This window comes from Trachypithecus francoisi, unplaced genomic scaffold, assembly GCF_009764315.1.
Source record: "Trachypithecus francoisi isolate TF-2019V2 unplaced genomic scaffold, Tfra_2.0 Lachesis_group6, whole genome shotgun sequence".
Taxonomy (NCBI): Eukaryota; Metazoa; Chordata; class Mammalia; order Primates; family Cercopithecidae; genus Trachypithecus; species Trachypithecus francoisi.
In genome coordinates this window covers 49,343,330-49,362,510 of record NW_022681471.1, presented here as the reverse complement: position 1 = coordinate 49,362,510, position 19,181 = coordinate 49,343,330, and the positions used below count along the sequence as shown (strand labels likewise).

At 44.9% G+C, this 19,181-nt stretch overlaps 1 protein-coding gene across 6 annotated transcripts in view; it reads right to left on the bottom strand.

Moving 5' to 3' along the window:
• Positions 1-1,033: 1,033 nt before the first annotated feature.
• TMEM31 (transmembrane protein 31) overlaps positions 1,034-19,181 on the bottom strand; it is a 27,526-nt gene continuing 9,378 nt past the window's right edge. Inside the window, exons 2-5 of one of the 6 annotated variants that reach the window (XM_033201881.1) lie at positions 4,217-4,290; positions 3,479-3,629; positions 2,151-2,275; positions 1,034-1,475 (exon numbers count right to left, since the gene is read on the bottom strand). In XM_033201881.1, the coding sequence (XP_033057772.1) occupies positions 1,068-1,475; positions 2,151-2,275; positions 3,479-3,494 (549 nt within the window). In that variant the 5' untranslated portion in view covers positions 3,495-3,629; positions 4,217-4,290 and the 3' untranslated portion in view covers positions 1,034-1,067. Of the gene's footprint in view, positions 1,476-2,150; positions 2,276-3,127; positions 3,322-3,478; positions 3,630-4,216; positions 4,291-19,181 lie in introns of those variants that run through there. The other 5 variants (XM_033201883.1, XM_033201882.1, XM_033201884.1 and 2 more) reach the window with 5 other exon arrangements.

Genomic DNA, 19,181 nt, shown 5'->3' with positions numbered 1-19,181 from the left:
GCATGTGTGTGTGTCTGGATGTGCCTGTATGTGTGTCTCTGTGTGTGCATGTCTGTGTGTTGAAGGCCAGGCAGGGAGCTGTGTACTGTAGAATGTTTAGCAGCATCCCTGGCCTGTACCCATTAGATGCCAGTAGCCACCACCTCTTGCAAAATTGTGCCACCAAAAATGTCTCCAAATATTACCAGATGTCCCTGGTGGGGGGCAGAGTTGTCCCCAGTTAAGAATCACTGAGGTAGGATTTATTTACCCAGTGAAACTTGCTCCTTACCTGGGATCTGCAGCACCCTCACTTCCCATCATAGCAGCAGCTGATGAAGGAAGTGCCTGTCCGAAATTCTGTTCTTGCTGGGGTGCCCTATGTGGTGAGCTCAGCAGCTGAAAACTATGTAGCAGGTAATTTTGTTGAGGAGATGAAAAGATCTAAACCTGAGTTCTGTCCCCTACTCCTGGCCCCACCCAGCTGCAATGCCTGGAAGAGGCCAGAAAGTGGGAGACAAAAGTATTTGGAGGCTGCCAAGGAAGTAGTGAGAGGAGAGTACAGGGACTGGATAGGTGGATGCCAACCACATCTTGCAACTACCAAAGCATCCTTAAAGGGTGAGTGATGTTCCCTCAGTATCCCTGCCCTGTTCTCTCCAGGTGAGAGATGAGGCCCCAGTTCACTACTGAGCTAAATTCATCAGCAAAGCCTTTCCAAAAGAGCAACAAGGAAAACCACAAGACCAGGGGAAGAACAGGGGTGGAGGAAGGAACTCCTAGTCTGTCAAGGGAAGAACAGGGGTGGAGGAAGGAACTCCCAGTCTGTCAGTGAGACCGCAGCCTAAGTAAATGACAATGCCACTGAATTGAAAGCCCAGAACACCCAGGTCCTAGTGCCACCTTTTCACTGGGTAATCTTGGCTAAGACCCATCTGCTCTGGGCCTTAAGTGTCCTCATGTGTCTCACATCGGTATTGTGAACCCTGCCTGACCAATTACCACTGAGGCTATGAGGACCCTAGGAGATAACAGAGGGAAGACAAATGCAGTGTTCATGCTCATTACTGTTTATTGAAAGAAAAGAATCAAAAGAAGCTCAGAATGAAGACAATAATAAAAAGCAGAAGCAAAAGTTCAAGAAGAATAAAGAAAGAAAGGGGAAGAATTGTAGGAAGGAAAAAGTTGTAGAAGTAGAGTATGGAGAGTGCAAAGAGATGGAGTATGATGGGCAGTCCTATCTTTTCCATCTGGGCTTTCAGACGATGGGATATGTCGTGGAAAGCTTCTTTAAACACCAGAAAAAATTCAGGATAAAGCTCAAAAAGAGCAGGCAATCGATAAGGGTTGGGAATCGACTCAGTAGGCCATGGAAGGACTTCAAGAAGGTTGATAGTTCTGTCGTTGGATGTTGCAGGTGTCCTACGTGAAGGCAATCGACATCTGGATGGCTGTGTGTCTGCTCTTTGTGTTCGCTGCCTTGCTGGAGTATGCTGCTGTCAATTTTGTTTCTCGTCAGCATAAAGAATTCATACGACTTCGAAGAAGGCAGAGGCGCCAACGCATGGTGAGTACAACTAGGGAGGGGCCCACTGCCTTTCTCCTTTGGACACCTTTCTCCCTACTCCTCCTCCCCACAAACCAAGACCCACCCCAGAGCTGCAAGGACTAGACAGGCAATCAGAAACCCTGGGTGCAGTGGCTCGCGCCTGTAATCCCAGCACTTTGGGAGGCCAAGGCGGGTGGATCACGAGGTTAGGAGTTCAAGACCAGTCTGACCAACATGGTGAAACTCCGTCTCTACTAAAAATACAAAAATTAGCCGGGTATGGTGGCGGGCACCTATAATCCCAGCTACTCAGAAGGCTGAGGCAGGAGAATCGCTTGAACCTGGGAGGTGGAGGTTGCAGTGAGCTGCAATCACCACTGCAATCCAGCCTGGGCAACAGAGTGAGGCTCCGTCTCAAAAAATAAATAAATACATAAATACATAAAAAGAGATTGCTTTGAGAAGTAGTAATTGCTCCCCCCACAACCTGGAGGAAGGTAGCCCAGGTTGTCACACACTAATTGGTGGTTAAGAATTCAACAGTCAGGCATTGGTGCCTTTCTAGGGGAGCATTATAAGAGGGCCCCCATAACTAAGTTGGAATTGAGAAACCACCACTTGCCTGTTCTGACTGTTGGATTTCTTCTTCTTGATCTTCATTGGGTGCATTAGAGTTGTTGGGCTTGGGTTGTTGTTCTTCCTCAGTCTTTTCTGTTAACCTCATTTCTTCTACAGTAAAGTGATCACCTGGGGAAATATAAATAAAATCTTGTCGTCATGACAACAGAGGCAGTTTACCCCCAATTGCCCAGACAATAGGTGCTAGGTAAGTTGTCATGACAACAGAGGTGCCTAGGCCAGCCTCACAGAAGCAAGTGTCCAATTATGAGCAAACCTGAAAGCTTGCTGAGCTACATACTGGTTGCTTAATCATTAGAGACACAGAGTTCTGGTCTGTCTTCAGCTCTGACTCCATGTTTTCTGTCTAATCTGGAGGCTCTAAAGCCAGAGAGGCAAGAGCATAATGACCTCTGGGGAATGGGAAACAATGCTCTGAATCCACTGTTAAAATCCTGACTCTAGCTTGTCTGGGCCACAATAGCACAAGGACTGTTCTCTCCTCCTAACACACCACCTCCCACCTCAGCTGCTCCAGGGGCACCCCTACCATATGTCCGCACTAAAAATATCTCACAAACTACCGCCTTGGTTTCATGTCCCTTGCTAAGGTCCCTTTCTGCTGAGGGCAGGGCTCTTGTCTCATCTAGTGGTTTAAATTTATCAGTCCCTGCCCTTTAGTCCTTTAGTTGGTCCCTGGGCAGTACGCCCTCTAGTGGACTAATCCGCAACTACATGTCCTCGAGTAGGACTCATTCTTCAAGAAACCTAAAAGCATTTCCTAACCCATACCAAGGGTTAGAAAAAAATATATATATATATATATACACACACCTAGCAGAAGGGCAAGAAAAAAGGACACTCCATTTTCTAAGCTGACTGTCCCCACCCCCTCTTTAGCTGTGTCGAACAAATCTGCCTGCAGGTACCAAAATCTTATCTTTCTAGGAGTTTTGATCTTGGTGCCTTCTCAATGCCTACCTTGGGAAAAAAAAAAGCAGACTGCCAACCAATCCAGAGTCCTTTCACCAGCTAAGTTGCCTGTATGGATGTCCCAGGAACAAAAAGGCTGCCATTGTTACTGTAGAGCTACTCCAGGTTGACACTAGTCCCACCTCCTTTCCTGAACTCCTGCAACCTGCAACTGCCTACAGCCTGTCCCCTCCTGCTCATATATATAGGCTGATCCTGAGCTCATAATGGAGTCTGTCATGACCAGTGCTCAATTATTACAAAGTTACAACAGCAGCCTGGGCCTTGCTTAGGACTCTGGGGCCTATCTGAAAGTGGGCTGAGGTTTATTATTAATGTGAATAAAACTGAAAATCAAACCCATGCCATTCATCATGTCCTTTTTGAGTCTTCTAAAGTCACTGTTATCCCAGGACCTGTAGGAGGAATTTTGGAGGCACCAAGCAGGCTGAAAAATTTGATGGAGAGTTCATCCATTTGTAGAACCTCTGTCTGGGTCCTACTGTTCCAGCTAGAGAAAAAGAATTATTCAGTCTGAGAGGGCAGGGAGAAAATCCATGTGATCTCCAGGGAACCCTTAGCCAAGAGTCAGTTAGGAGTGTTCTAGGAGCCAGCCAGCCATTCACGTCTTTTCCTCTCAACTCTCTCCTCAACCAACAACTCCATAGTATGGTGGCCCCCTTTCATGTCACTGCCTAAAGTGGTTTACTTTTTACCCATGCAATCCTGCACTGTCTTCCTGGCTAGTCCATAAGCTTCCCCAGGAAAGGGAAGCCCTTTTTCGTTTCCTCAGCAGGTCTTAGCACCAGGCTCTGGCCACAGCAGTCTCGTAACCCAGCTCACCAGCTTTCACAGGCTGATTGGAGAGGACTGTCTCTCAAACTGGACAGGGCAAAAGCTTTGTCATGATCAATGGAATAACTTGATAACTGGAAGAAATTTCAAAATACTGCCCAGTCCTCTCAAGGGCTTGGTCCCAGAACCCTGCCCACCTCTCTTCATCCTCCAGCATCCTCTTCATTCCCCATTGTGTAATCTCTTTTTTTCTAGCCCCTCTCACTTCAATACATATCACTCTTTCCCATCTCCACACTTTACCTCCTACACTGTGCATTCCCTCCTTAGCATGGTTATGAGATATCTTCCCTCTCTAGCTTCTCAGTCCTTCTCCCCTATAGATAGCCAGGAAAAAAAAAAAAAAGTTCTATTTTAATAGGTATGTAAGCCACAAAGTGGTATTTAAGGCTCCAATGTCCCTTTCCAGCACACACACACCACACACAAACACCCCTCAGAATTTGGCCTAAATAGAGAATACCCAAATGCAGGATGCCCCACCCCTGGATTTCAAGACACTCATCTTTGCTCCCCCAGCTACAACAGGTACAACATGTTAAAGTCACAAAAGCCAAGAGCAGCTTACTCTATTGGCCGTATTTTCTCTCCCGTGTGAAATGGTTTTTTCCAGCCTGGGAAATGTGTCCAAATAACTCCCTTTAGACTTACTATGATTGGAGAAAAGGGAAAATAGTTGGATCTATGGAAATGGAAATAGCAGTTGGATCCAACTTTCCCCCTCAGAGCTTTTTGCCAACATCCTTTGCTTACATCCTCTAGCCGGGTGGGGCTCAGGGAATCAGGTTGAGTACTGGGGAACAGGGTTATCTGAAGGACCCTGAACTGGAAATCAAGGGAGAAAACCATTTTACTTACTCCCTTCATTTTAAAACTATTGCAAAATATTTTGTTTGCCTCTGGTTCTTCACCTCGAAAATGGGTCCAGCACAACCTCCCCTGTCAGAATAGTGTAAAAATGAATTACAGAATACATATGAGGTGAACCAAGGCCTGTCTTTATGATGACAGGTCAGCTTCTAGTCATATCATCATCAAGGGTTACTAGGACCTGCAACACCAACATCTCATACACAAAGCCACTTTTCTTTTTTTTTTTTTGAAACGGAGTCTGTCTCTGTCACCCAGGCTAGAGTGCAATGGCGCGATCTCCACTCACTGCAACCTCCGCCTCCCAGGTTCCAGCGATTCCTCAGTCTACTGAGTAGCTGGGATTACAGATGCCTGCCACCATGCCTGGCTAATTTTTGTATTTTTAGTAGAGAAGGGGTTTCACCATATTGGTCAGGCTGGTCTTGAACTCCTGACCTCATGATCTGCCCGCTTCGGCCTCCGAAAGTGTTGGGATTACAGGTGTGAGCCACCGTGCCTGGCAAAGCCATTTTTCAATGTGTTGCCATAGCTGCAGAGGCCCATGATAAAGACCCTGTGGTGTCCCTCTAACTGAGAGGGACAGAGTGTTTAAAATCTACTTTATCCACATTTTGCATATATCTATGTCATATCTATACAATATACACATATCTTTTTCTTATAATTTAAATAAATACCTCAGGTAGCCACAGGATGACTAACTCTTCCTGATTTGCCTTGCACTCCCCAGTTTCAGCCCTGAAAGACTCAAGTCTCAGGAACACTTTCCGTCCTGGACAAACCGAAATGACAGTTTGCATCGTCCTCCAAGGGGCCATTGCACTTCAGGTGATTTCTTAGATACCTGAAATTTTGACTCTAAAACCATGAATACTTTAAGAAATTACCACCATCTTTGAAGGATTTCTTAACTCTGTCCTTTAGAAGTAAATAAAATTAGGTTTGTTAGGGTTGCATATAAAATAAGACTAAATAGGCTGTGAATGGGGGCCTGAGGGCCTCATATAAGTAAAGCTCCCTCTATGACACTCAGAGGTTTGATTCTCTCTCTCTCTCTCTCTCTTTCTCTCTCAACTTTATCTTTCTGTCCCTACTTCTGGCTCCCAGCTGCGTTAGCTACTAAAGGTTGTCAGCTAACTATTGGAAAATGGACTTTCGGCAGTCTGCCGCATTACTTAGTGCTTATATAAAATTCACCCCTCGGCCGGGCGCGGTGGCTTAAGCCTGTAATCCCAGCACTTTGGGAGGCCGAGACGGGCAGATCACGAGATCAGGAGATCGAGACCATCCTGGCTAACATGGTGAAACCCCGTCTCTACTAAAAAATACAAAAAACCAGCCGGGCGAGGTGGCGGGCGCCTGTAGTCCCAGCTACTTGGGAGGTTGAGGCAGGAGAATGGTGTAAACCCGGGAGGCGGAGCTTGCAGTGAGCTGAGATCTGGCCACTGCACTCCAGCCTGGGCAACAGAGCGAGACTCTGTCTCAAAAAAAAAAAAAAAATTTACCCCTCACTGGGCATGTGTTTATCATAATGCACGCATTATATATGAATGGAATGTGCCTTGGGTAATAAAATTACCCTGGATGTACTGACCCTGTGTCAAATCTGCTGATTTGCAGAGTAGCACACATATCTGCAATAGAGTGATCAGCTTTATCCTAATTTGGATAACTCATCGGGTTATTTAAAACTTTTGGCCGGCGCGGTGGCTCAAGCCTGTAATCCCAGCACTTTGGGAGGCCGAGACGGGCGGATCACGAGGTCAGGAGATCGAGACCATCCTGGCTAACACAGTGAAACCCCATCTCTACTAAAAACTACAAAAAACTAGCCGGGCGAGGTGGCAGCGCCTGTAGTCCCAGCTACCCGGGAGGCTGAGGCAGGAGAACGGCGTACCTGGGAGGCAGAGCTTGCAGTGAGCTGAGATCCGCCGCTGCACTCCAGCCTGGGCGACAGAGCGAGACTCCGTCTCAAAAAAAAAAAAAAAAAAAAACTTTTGGAATTTTCAGTTCTAAGTTGAGATAAATTTTCAAAGATACGATACAAAAGGGGAATGAATTCTGAAGCTTTTGAAAGTCATTAAAGTTGAGTTTACTAAGACTGAATATCTCAGCTTCACTATCTAATAGTTTTGTTGTTTTGTTTATTACCAGTCAGAGATAACTTGACATTGAGATGTCCTCTCACAGTGGCTGGCACTTCGCTGGATTTTAGATGGCTCTAAATGATGTTTTGCATTTTACATGGGTGGCTTGGAGCCTATCTGCAATGGAATCATAATATACACCATATGTAGCACGTATAGCTGCTTAGCATACATCTATCTCATGAGTAGTGTTGTGGTCATAAAAAGCATGCAGTGGGCCTGTGTACCCTAGGCACCTTGTCTGCATAACATCCCCTATGAGATATTGATGTGTGGTCTGTTCTCTATCCCTCTGCCTTTGAGCTTTGACCTCAAATTCTGCTGCTTTTCTTCCTTGTAATTCCAGAGGAAGATATCATCCAGAAAGTCGTTTCTATTTCCGTGGCTATGGCTTGGGCCACTGCCTGCAGGCAAGAGATGGAGGTCCAATGGAGGTTCTGGCATTTATAGTCCCCAACCTCCAGCCCCTCTTCTAGGGAAGGAGAAACCATGCAGAAACTCTACGTGGACCGAGCCAAGAGAATTGACACCATCTCCCGGCTGTCTTCCCTTTCACTTTCCTCATCTTCAATATCTTCTACTGGGTTGTCTATAAAGTGCTACAGTCAGAAGATATCCACCAGGCTCTGTGAATACGGTGGGAGCTATAGAGTCCTGCTGCTGGCCTCTTGCTTCCTCCTGGGTGGGCTTTCTCCCTCAGTTAGACTCCATTAGGGCTTGGACAGTTTCTTCCTGATCTCCCACTCAGAACTTCAACTACCAGTCCCAAAGCTATGTGGGCCTATACTGCATGGTGCCAATGGTGGCTGTACTTAAAAAGATGGCTTATCTACCCTAGTCCATATTTTCTCCATACTTTCCCATTTCTCATGAGACTAAGGTTTGGCCACATTCCTGGGGCCAGGATGACCTTCTTCTCTTGCCGGAGCCTCTCTGTTTTCCAACAGTCCAGTGGAGAATATTCAGAACACTGCTACTAGATTCTGGCATTTGTCATCTTAATCTGCACCACTTCTCCCCCTGCTACCTCCCGTCCAGAGCCTGGCCATTACTCTGTCCTCTGTCCCTCCTGCTGCAGATTCAAATGGGGAGTTTTTCCTGTCCACAAGTACTGCCCTGTGGGGTCCAGTCAGGTTTCCTTGCAGTGAGAGGAAGACAAAGCCACAGGTTCCCCAGCTCTCAACAAGGTTGTAACAGTCATAGGCTGCACTGGGCTAGCGACTATATGGCCCAACAGAGAGGTGTTCAGCCCCAACAGAGAGGGGCTCTTGGGAAGCCCCACACTTTGTCTTTATCCCTTTTCCTATTGCGCTTGTCTGCTCTTTCCTGTTCACTGAGATATTCCTCTTGCCTGTCTCTTAGTTTTGAGGAGAGCATTCTGAGCTGACCAGGGTAGCTGGTCCAGAAATTACTGTCAGAATTGGGGTAGAGACTTTGGGCTCTCAAAAAGACTACCCTTCCAGGTCCACCAGAACATTCTGGTCTCAGAAATATTCGTTCCGTTTCCTAATTAACTAGCATGGTGGCAGGGTCTGTTGGACAGCTGGGCAGTGTAAAAAGAGAAAAATACTTGTTCTTTAAGAAACTTACTTGATGATGCTAGAAAACTTTTGAGAAAAGTGAGCTCCAAGGTAGTGGAACCCAGGAGGAGTAGAATAGAGAAACTATTCGCAGAGTGTCTTTTGCTGGCTGGCCTTTCATTTGTTTCTTCTTTCTCTCCAAAGTCTCTATTTTCCAGGGCCCCTGATTTCCAACCTGGTCCTTCATCTGCTTTTGGTGAGCAAATGGTGCCACTGCAACCTTGTTAAGGATAGAATGGGCTTCAAGTTTCCTGGGGAGGAACTAGGCACGCAGAGGACCCCTATACTAGATCAACATTGATTTGACCAACATCAGGGTAGCAGTTGTAGAAGTTAAAGAGCCATAATTCAGAGTTGCTTCTTCACCCTTCTTGCTCCACAAAGAGAAGCAGTGAGTAGGTGTACCAGTCAGTTGAAGCTACCAGAAATCCCAGAATAGAGAGGGTTGGTGTGGAAAAGCCCACTTCAGGCCTGACATACCACTGGGACATGCGGAAGCATGTGCCTGGCACACTGAGACCTTTGAAGTGACCAACTGTGAGCAACTGAAACAGGAGAGATTAAAGTATGGGACTGACACTGGAAGCAAGAAGTGATCAAATGATCTCTTAGACATCTTGTCCTTTTCCCTGAACCTAGAATAATTAAGCACATAAGTCCAGTCTCTCTCTCTGCTTCTCTCTTTCTCTCTCTCCTTTTCTCTCTCTCTTTCTCCTTCCCTCCCTCCCTCCATATGGTGATCCAAATTGAAAGTCAATAATCCAATGGTGAAAGCAAATCCTATAATCAAACCAACAGCTTGATTTTGTCTTTATCCCTTTTCCTGTTGCGCTTGTCTGCTCTTTCCTGTTCACTGAGATACTCCTCTTGTCTGTCTCTTAGTTTTGAGAAGAGCATTCTGAGCTGACCAGGGTAGCTGGTCCAGAAATTATTTTTATTGGCAGTATTATAACTCTGGTGCCAAGGAGATTTAAAAAAAATAACTGGCATAAGGGAGATTGAATTGAGAAGGGCAGAAAACCCCTGTTTTCCTATTCTGCCCAGGTAGTGCCAATCAATGAGAGGCCACAAGCAATACTCTTTTGAAAGGAGCAGAGAGCATCTCTTTGATACTCTCCATGGAGGGGCTGGGGTGTCAGGCTGCTGCAGCCCGAAGGCGGGGGTAGCAGGAGGGTGAACTATGGAGATGAGCTTATCGCACAGAGCTCTACTTGTTATAGATCTTGTCCAGATGGGCCAACTGCACAAATCTGCCCTGTTGGAAGTCTCAAGAACAATGCCCTGGAGACAGCTACAGCACTGAGCAATAGAGCCTGCCCAACTGAGACTCAGATCAGGGCATCAGCTGGTGCTGGGAGCCAAAGAAGCCAAAGTACCAACCAACATAATAACCCACAGGAGCACACAAAGCTAGTCAGAGGCAATGCCAGGTGGAAGGTGTTAATTCCTCCCCATCGGAACCCCCAAGGAGGGAAGGGAGATGCATGGTGTCAGAATCAGGTGCAAATGACTTTAATTTTCCTCACCCTTTCAACATATGTACAGGGACTGGGAAATACTGGGTCTCCCTAGGAGCATCTGTCACCTAGCAATCTCTCAATCATAGAATAAAAATTGGACCCTTCTTACCACAGTGAATCAGCAGGAGGTCACAGGAGGCTCACTTGGAGGTTACTTCCATTTATCATCATTCTTATAGTACTTACCCCTCTGGAGGCCACACTACCTTCTGCCTAGATCACATCTGAAGTTATGCTGAGATTTAAAGCAGCGTTTTTTAAAGGGAAAACTTCCTACATAAATAAAGTGTTTTGGGTGTTTTCATTAATTCATTTTTAATATTTAATGCCAGCTGAATATTTCATACATATATTTTTCCAGGGAAAGCGCTTTATTTATTCAGTTGTTGTTAAGGCTATCAGTGCCTCCATCTTCCCTTCGGTTTGCTCTGCTCTCTGGAAAACCAGTGGTCTGTCATCTTTTATTGCCTCATTCTACAACCACAGCCTCTTGTTCTCCCAGAATTCACAGGCAAAGCAAAAAGAGCTTTCTACATGGAAGAAAGGTAGTGAAGAAAATTTGTTCCTTTAGCTTTCTCCCATAAGCATTTGTCCCTACCTGTCACCAAAGAAGGGGCATGCTTCTGGTTGAAAGGTTAACTTGACTCTTGAAGTTATTTTCTCTTTTCACTGGGCCATGCAACTATCTCAACTTTGTCAAGAACATATCACCTCCTGGGAATCTTACTGTGTGTTCCCACTTGCCTCTCTGCACTCTCAATGGAATATTATTATCTTATCATTTCTTGCTATCAAAATATTAAATTTGATTTCACTATGTTAGGATTAATGGTCTTCCTAGGCTGTGCTGCTAATGAAAGACAAATCAACCAAGCATGGGAACCACCAGGGAATTAGGAAGCCAGGTAGCATTATCATCTGCTCAATGGAGGAAATGTAGAATAAGCTCTTTGACGGCAAGAACTGTATCTTGTACAACTTTATTTTTATTTTTTTATTTTATTTTTTTGGTAAAGACAGGGTCTCACTATGTTGCCCAGGCTGGTCTGGAACTCCTGAGCTCAAGGGATCCTTCCACCTTGGCCTTCCAAAGTGCTGGGATTACATGGGTGAGCCACCATGCCTGACCATTATAAAACTTTTTTTTTTTTTTTTGAGACGGAGTCTTGCTCTGTTGCCCAGGCTGGAGTACAGTGGCCGGATCTCAGCTCACTGCAAGCTCCGCCTCCCGGGTTTACGCCATTCTCCTGCCTCAGCCTCCAGAGTAGCTGGGACTACAGGCGCCCGCCACCTCGCCCGGCTAGTTTTTGTATTTTTAGTAGATACGGGGTTTCACTGTGTTAGCCAGATGGTCTCGATCTCCTGACCTCGTGATCCGCCCGTCTCGGCCTCCTAAAGTGCTGGGATTACAGGCTTGAGCCACCACGCCCAGCCCATTATACAACTTTTTATCTCACATAGCTCCTGGTACCTAGCAACACTCAGTACATACCAGTATGTACATGTAGAATGTACATGTAGTGTGACTTCCCATTCGGTTTACTGTATACCACATACATTCTCTTTCTGTGAACTTATTGGTCACAGAAAAAATAGACCTAGAAGAGATTTTATAAAATCGGATAGAGTTCACACACACACACATGCATGCACACATACCACACACACAAACTGCTCTTGGGTGTAACAGAACCAAAGCTAAGAAGACAGCAGAACCTTGTAAATTGTATCCCTGAATTAAGAATGATAATGTACTCAAGTGTACAACTTCCTAAACACACTGCACATACTCACTTCCCAAGGGTAAAGAGGGCACTGTGCATGCAGGCAGCCCACCCTAAGGGAAGAAACTTGGGAAAGGGACGCAAGACACCAGAGGTGGGCCAGCCTATAAAGTCCTAGGATCATGGTTAAACGGGGCACTCGTTCTTCAAATGACCCACTTGGATCTCTTTGAAGTGCACTTTCCTTCTTTCCTGCTCTAAAGCTTTTAAATAAACTTCCACTCCTGCTCTGAAAAAAAAAATGTTCTGATTAAACATTAGTAATATTCCAAATCTGAAGACTAGTATCAAGCTATATTTCAAAAACCAATCACCAGATAAAAGCCCTGCCAGTGACAAGTGAGTACAATAGCAGGGATTTTGGCCTCTGCATGCTCCACACATTGTTCTCACTGGAAAGCCAGTCATCTCTGAAGGGATAGCAATTAAGCTGGTCTTCTCAGCTCACGCTCTTCGCTACATGATGATACTTCACAACGAGGATAATGCATACAGTCTATGAACTTGGGCTGGTGGTATCAGAACAGCTTGTTAGGAAATCCTAGAAGGGCATCTGAGCCAGGGACTTTCTCCTTCACAGAGCATTCTCTTCATGGAAGGATGATGAAGTAAATCTTATGTCAGGGAGCCACCTGAAGAAGTCACATGAGAACTCAGCTATTGTCACTCTGTGTGTGTAGCTCTGTTTTTCTCAGTCTCTGCTTTTACCATGAGGCTTTCTACAAATATCCCGGTTGCACTATACCGTATGGGGCATTACCAAGGAAGCACATGCTCTCACTATCGATTTTATGGAATAGGGCAAATTCTTACCATCATCTAAATTCAGGGAACATTTAGCCTTACAGAGCTGGGTCGAGAAAAATACACACATATTCTCTATTTTAATAGCTTCTATTCATGACAGTGTAGTGATTACTGGTGGCTTTGGTACCAGACAGAGCCTGGGTTTGAATTACAATTCCAGCACTTACTAGATATGGGTTCTTGGACAAATGACTTCACCTCCCTCAGTCTCAGTTTCCTCCTCTAAAGGGACACTTGAAGGCTCTGAAATATCCAGCATGCAGTAACTATGTGGCCTTGAGCAAATCATCAAATTTTTCTGTGCTTCAGTTTTTGCATCTGTTAAATGAAGGCAATAACAATACCTACATCATAGGGTTGTTGTGGGAATTAAATGAGATAATGCAGGCTGGGCGTGGTGGCTCACGCCTGTAGTCCCAGCATTTTGAGAAGCTGATGCAGAAGGATTACTTGAGGCTAGGAGTTCAATACCAGCCTGGGGAACATAGTGAGATCCTGTCTCTACCAAAAAAAAAAAAAAAAATGTAAAAATTAGCTGGGCATGGTGGTGCACATCTGTAGTCCTAGCTACTTGGGAGGCTGAGGGGGAGGATTGCTTGAGCCCAGGAGTTTGAGGTACAGTGAGCTGTGATTGCACCACTGTACTCTAGCCTGAGTGACAGAGCGAGACCCTGACTCTAACAAAAAAAAAAAAGAAAGAAAGAAAAAAAAAGAGAGAGAGAGAGATAATACAGGTAAAGTGCTTAAGTCAGTGTTTGGCAAATAGTAAGTACTCAATTAAAATTAGCTATTACATGACCAGACTACATCATCATAATCTCTCTTCTACTCCTGTCAAATTTCTAACGTGTGGGCCTGTTTGGAACTTCAAATCTCCATGCTGTGAGTCTCACTTGCTAAACCCATGCTCACAAAAAGGGTCAAGCTAAAATCACTTCTCTTTATATTTTGTTTCTCAACTGACACTAGGTTCTTCCTGCTGGCATAAAATGTGTTTAAAAACTATGCAACCACAGAAAATGGCTTAATCTCTCTTAACCTCAGCTTTTTCAGGTGCAGGGAAGAAGAGGAAGAAGGAAAAGGAGGAGGGAGAGGGGGAGGAGAAAAAGAAAAAGAAAAAGAAAAGACGTGAGTCTCCCATCCAAAAGAAAAAATAAAGAGACAAACTACTCTCCATTTGACCTTGAATTTCTCTCCATTGACCTAATTGACCTATTGTTCTCCTTTTATTCACCAAGTTTCTTTTTTCTTTTTTTTTTTTGTTTGTTTGTTTGTTTTGTTTGTATTTGTTTTTGTTTTTGAGATGGAGTCTCTCTCTGTTGCCCAGGCTGGAATGCAGCGGTGTGATCTCAGCTCACTGCAGCCTGTGCCTCCCAGGTTCAAGCGACTCTCCTGCCTCAGCCTCCCAAGTAGCCGGGACTACAGGCATGTGCCACCATGCCCGGCTAATTTTTGTATTTTTAGTAGAGACGGGGTTTCACCATGTTGGTCAGGCTGGTCTCAAACTCCTGATCTTAAGTGATCTACCTGCCTTGCCGGGTGCAGTGGCTCAAGCCTGTAATCCCAGCACTTTGGGAGGCCGAGACGGGTGGATCACGAGGTCAGGAGATCGAGACCATCCTGGCTAACACGGTGAAACCCAGTCTCTACTAAAAATACAAAAACTAGCCAGGCGAGGTGGCCGGCGCCTGTAGTCCCAGATGCTCGGGAGGCTGAGGCGGGAGAATGGCGTGAACCCGGGAGGCGGAGCTTGCAGTGAGCTGAGATCTGGCCACTGCACTCCAGCCTGGGTGACAGAGCGAGACTCCGTCTCAAAAAAAAAAAAAGTGATCTACCTGCCTCTGCCTCCCAAAGTGTTGGAATTATAGGTGTGAGCCACTGCGCCCAGCCCAAGTTTCTTAAAAGAAGTGTCCTTACTAGCCATTTCCACATTGTCACTTCTGCCATTTACTTCTTAACACACTGTAATCTATCTTCTGCCTTCTTTCTTCTCCCTACCCACCCTCAAATGCTTTTCCATGTTCCTCATACTACCTTCTTAATCGCTATGTCAAGTCAACACTTTTCTGCCCTAATTGTCCATGAATTCTCTGTAACATTTGTCAGAGTCGTCACACCTTCTTTGAGATTCTCTTCTCCCATAGATTTCATTCTCTAATTTCTTCTCTTGACCCTCTGGCCATACCTTCTACGTGTTCTTATTCTCTAGGATTTAATCTCCTGATTTCACTTTTCCTCACCACACGCCTACTGTTTGTCTGTTCTTGACTATTTCCATGGTTGTGATAACCTATGTGCTGATGATTCTCACGTTTCTGCCTTCACCCCACAGGTACCTCAAGAGCCAAAAAATGGCCAGGCGCGGTGGCTCATGCCTGTAATTCCAGCACTCTGGGAGGCCCAGGCGGGTGGATCACCTGAGGTCAGGAGTTCTAGACCAGTCTGGCCAACATGGTAAAACCCTGTCTCTACTGAAAAATACAAAAATTAGCCAGGCGTCGTGGCAGGCGCCTGTAATCCCAGTTGCTCGGGGGTCGAGGCAAGAGAACCGCTTGAACCCCAGAGGCGGAGGTTGCAGTGAACGGAGATAGTGCTATCGCACTCCAGCCTGGGGGACAAGATCGCGACTTCATCTCAAAAGAAAAAGAAAAAGAAAAAAAAAAGCCAAAAACTCACGGCCTCCTTCAAACTTTCTCTGCCATTCTGTCCTTCAATCTTCCTAATCTTGATGAGTCATCTAAGCCAGAAACTTGGGAGTCATCCTTGAAAACTAGTTCTTCCACAGCCCTCAGATAAAATCAATTAACAAGTCCTGTTGTGTTTACCGTCAAATATTTCTGAAATTCCTGCCTCCTTCCCTGTACTCCCTGACTTCATCTTGGTTCAATCTTTGACTCCAGGGTGGTTTCCTATCCTCCACACTATTGCCAATTTGACCTTTCTAAAACAGCCATTTATGACACTTCCTTGCTTTGAATCCTTCAATGGCTCCCTATTGCCTCAGGAAAAATCCCAAGTAGCTTAAGTTGGCCTACCAGAAATTTTCTTCTCTGGCTCCTGCCAGTGACTCCAGCTTCTTCTCTCATCATTCCCCTCACTCCACTAAATGCACCCTTAATTTGGCGATGCTGATTCACCCACAGATCCCTGAACTCAGCAACCTGGATCCTGTCTAATGCTCTGTGCCTTTGTACATGCTGTTCCTTAGCCTTTCAACACCTTCCCTTGACCACCTGAGGTACTTCTACTCATCTGTCAAGGTTCTAGCCAGATATCATGTTCTCTGTGAGGCATTCTCAAACCGCTATGACTCCAACATCCTGATAGATTTAGGTTATCTGATAATGCCCTGTACATAGCTCTATATTTGTGCTTGTAAGATTAGATACTGTTCTTTTGTCTATTTCCCTCACAGATAAATGAGTTTGAGGTCAGGGATTATAAGGTACATATCTTTGTATTCCCCATACCAAGCTCATAGCATGAAATGAATTAGTGTTTACTATATAAGTTTTTAAAAGTAATGAGTACTGTAGTTCAAAAAATTTTTTAACCACCCAATTGCTGTGCTAGTTCTCAGTAACTCTACTTTCTTTGCAAGGGTTGTGTCATGAATGACTACACTATTAAGGTAACAAGTATCCTTGTGTTTTTTTTTCTTTTCTTTTCAAAGCTCTTAAGTGCCATGTCATCCTCAAAGCAAACTTTGAGGTAAGATAACCATGTATCCATGTAAGAGGTGAGGAAATGAGGCTCAGAGACCTTAAGGGACTTACCCAAAGTTACCTGTTTCTCAGTACAGTACAATACTTTATCTATTTGGCAAAGGATTTTCAAAGTCATTTTCAAGGAGTCCTAGGGTTTCATGGGAAGGGAAGGAAGGACAGGCAGTCATACCCATCCCCCACACCCATATACAGACGTTTCAATCTGCATAACTCCACTCTCAGTTTATATACTTGCTTTACCATAATATTTTCTTTGGAGTGGGGTGAGAGGATGAGAAGAGAGTTTACTGCTTCTTTAAAAAATTTGAAAATCAAAACTGCATCATCTATAACTTTCAATTTAAGCCATTTAACAGGTCGAGGGATGTTTCAGCTGTATTATTTGGCTAATATTATAGAAAGATCATTTTTTGAGAATAGGCTAAAGTCAAGGGCCATGATGACAAAGAAATCTAACAATTGGGCATCTTTCTGACTCTAAGCCCCGCTTCAAGTTATCAGCCTACAGAAGTCCTGAATACTTGTCACCCTACCTCCCCTTTTATACTTACTAACAATGCCTGCCTAATGATCTCACTCTTATCAGTCCTCAGTTTAATGCTAATCCTTAACTACTTCAGACAATGAGAATCATTTTTACAAAGACAACCCTGACCATCAGAAGGGTAAGAATGCTTAAGACAATTGGCCACAGCAACACATTTACTATCTTGACTGTATTTAACTCTCACCAATATGCCCATGCAGAGAAATAAACAATTGACTCTTTTAGAAAAACGAATGTCTCATGGGATTTCCCATAAGACAACTCGCTCAACAGATAACAATGTCTTAGAATTTTAGAACCTGGCACAGCAGAGCTAGAAGGGCCTTCCCAGATCATTTAGTCTGGCCTGCTCATCAGACAACATGGGGATACTGAGGGCTTGACTGGGTAAAGCTCAGGCCCTCAGTGTAGTCCCCCTTTTTTCTCAACTTAGTTTAAGCTGTGAAAGGAGAGAATAGAACAGGAAGTGAAAGACTAGAGAGGTTCACTTCTGGAAGAGCTCTGACTTGTAGACAGCAACAGATTCAAGGCCAAGGGTAATCTGCATGGGAGAAAACTGTTTCTGTGATGACCATTCAGTTCCCAACCTCTGCCCTGTTCATCTGTTGACTGACACTCATATTAGATATTCACAGTCCCCAGAGAACCCGAATATAGCAAAAATCTTGGCAACAGTTACAATAATATTACAGGTGTGAAATGGTCATGCCAAGCTCCAAGTAGTAGAAATTCAGGATTTCCTTCACCAGGGTTTCTTTGTGAATTTGTTAATCCCTTAGACTTATACTTCTTTTAGTCTTTGCCTAGCAGAAACACAACCCGTTATCATCATTTGATTGGCCTAAGCTTCAGGTTGGTCTGTTAAGGAAGGAGACAATACGGTTTCTTGTGAATATGTTGTTATTCTTCTATGAAATGTACTTCACTGATTTTGGAGTTAACCCTTCCTGTCCCATCTCATTAGGATGTCAAATTCCAGGTGTATGAACCCCCTTCACTCAAGGCTACCTAAGAGGCAAAAGCAATGAATCATGGAAGTTAATCTCATTTGTCTCCATCTGCTATATATATAGTCTCTCTCACTAACATCCTGATGGTGGATTCATGTTTAGGGTAAAGGATTCAAGGAGGAAAGAGAGGATCAAAACTAATGACTATATCTTTAAAGCATCACTGATACCATGTATGATGTTATTCTTCAGCCACGAGATATCCAGTTAGGACTTCAGCTACAAAATAGTATCTATTTCTTTCCTTGACCCTTCTTTGGGGGTGGGGGTGTGAAGGGGTGAACGTGCAGTGGCTCTCTGACGTCTTAATTTGCTACCCCCTAATTACCTGGGAACTGAATCTGAAATGAAAAAACCATGCCCTGGCATTAAGGGCTACCCCAGGGTGAGTGGGTGTCCTCTGATTACCCCCGGAAGGTTTCTTGGAGCTGCGTTCTTATTTCAGCCCCCCCTCAAACTGCAAGGCAGTGCCTCTATTTTTAATGAGAAATCCAGTTCTTTCTCCTGTCATTCCTTGAGTTTTTCCATGCTGCTTCACTCAAGAGGTGCACCTTGGTGGCCTGTTTGCCTTAGTAAACCGAATAAGGTTAAGGAATGACTGATGCCTAACCACCCTTCCAGACATTCACCACCCTGCCATTTAGCCTCCTCACAGAAAGGTAAAAGTCTAGTGTAAACTGATATAATGATCCATCTTCTGAGTCTCACTGAGTCTCCAGTTTTACAGATGGTCCTGAAATTGAGGTCTTTTGCAGGCTCCAGTACCCTGAAAAGTCTCCATCACTGAGTCTAGGTAAAGCAAAGCCCTTCACTAGAAATTTGAAGTCACGGCCGGGCGCGGTGGCTCAAGCCTGTAATCCCAGCACTTTGGGAGGCCGAGACAGGTGGATCACGAGGTCAGGAGATCGAGACCATCCTGGCTAACACGGTGAAACCCCGTCTCTACTAAAAATACAAAAAAAAAAACTAGCCGGGCGAGGTGGCGGGCGCCTGTAGTCCCAGCTACTCCGGAGGCTGAGGCGGGAGAATGGCGTGAACCCGGGAGGCGGAGCTTGCAGTGAGCTGAGATCCGGCCACTGCACTCCAGCCTGGGCGACAGAGCAAGACTCCGTTTCAAAAAAAAAAAAAAAAGAATTTGAAGTCACAAAGTGAGTGATAAGTGTAAGGGGTTCACTCAATTGTAGCATCATCAAGGTAAGAAGAAAGTCTCCA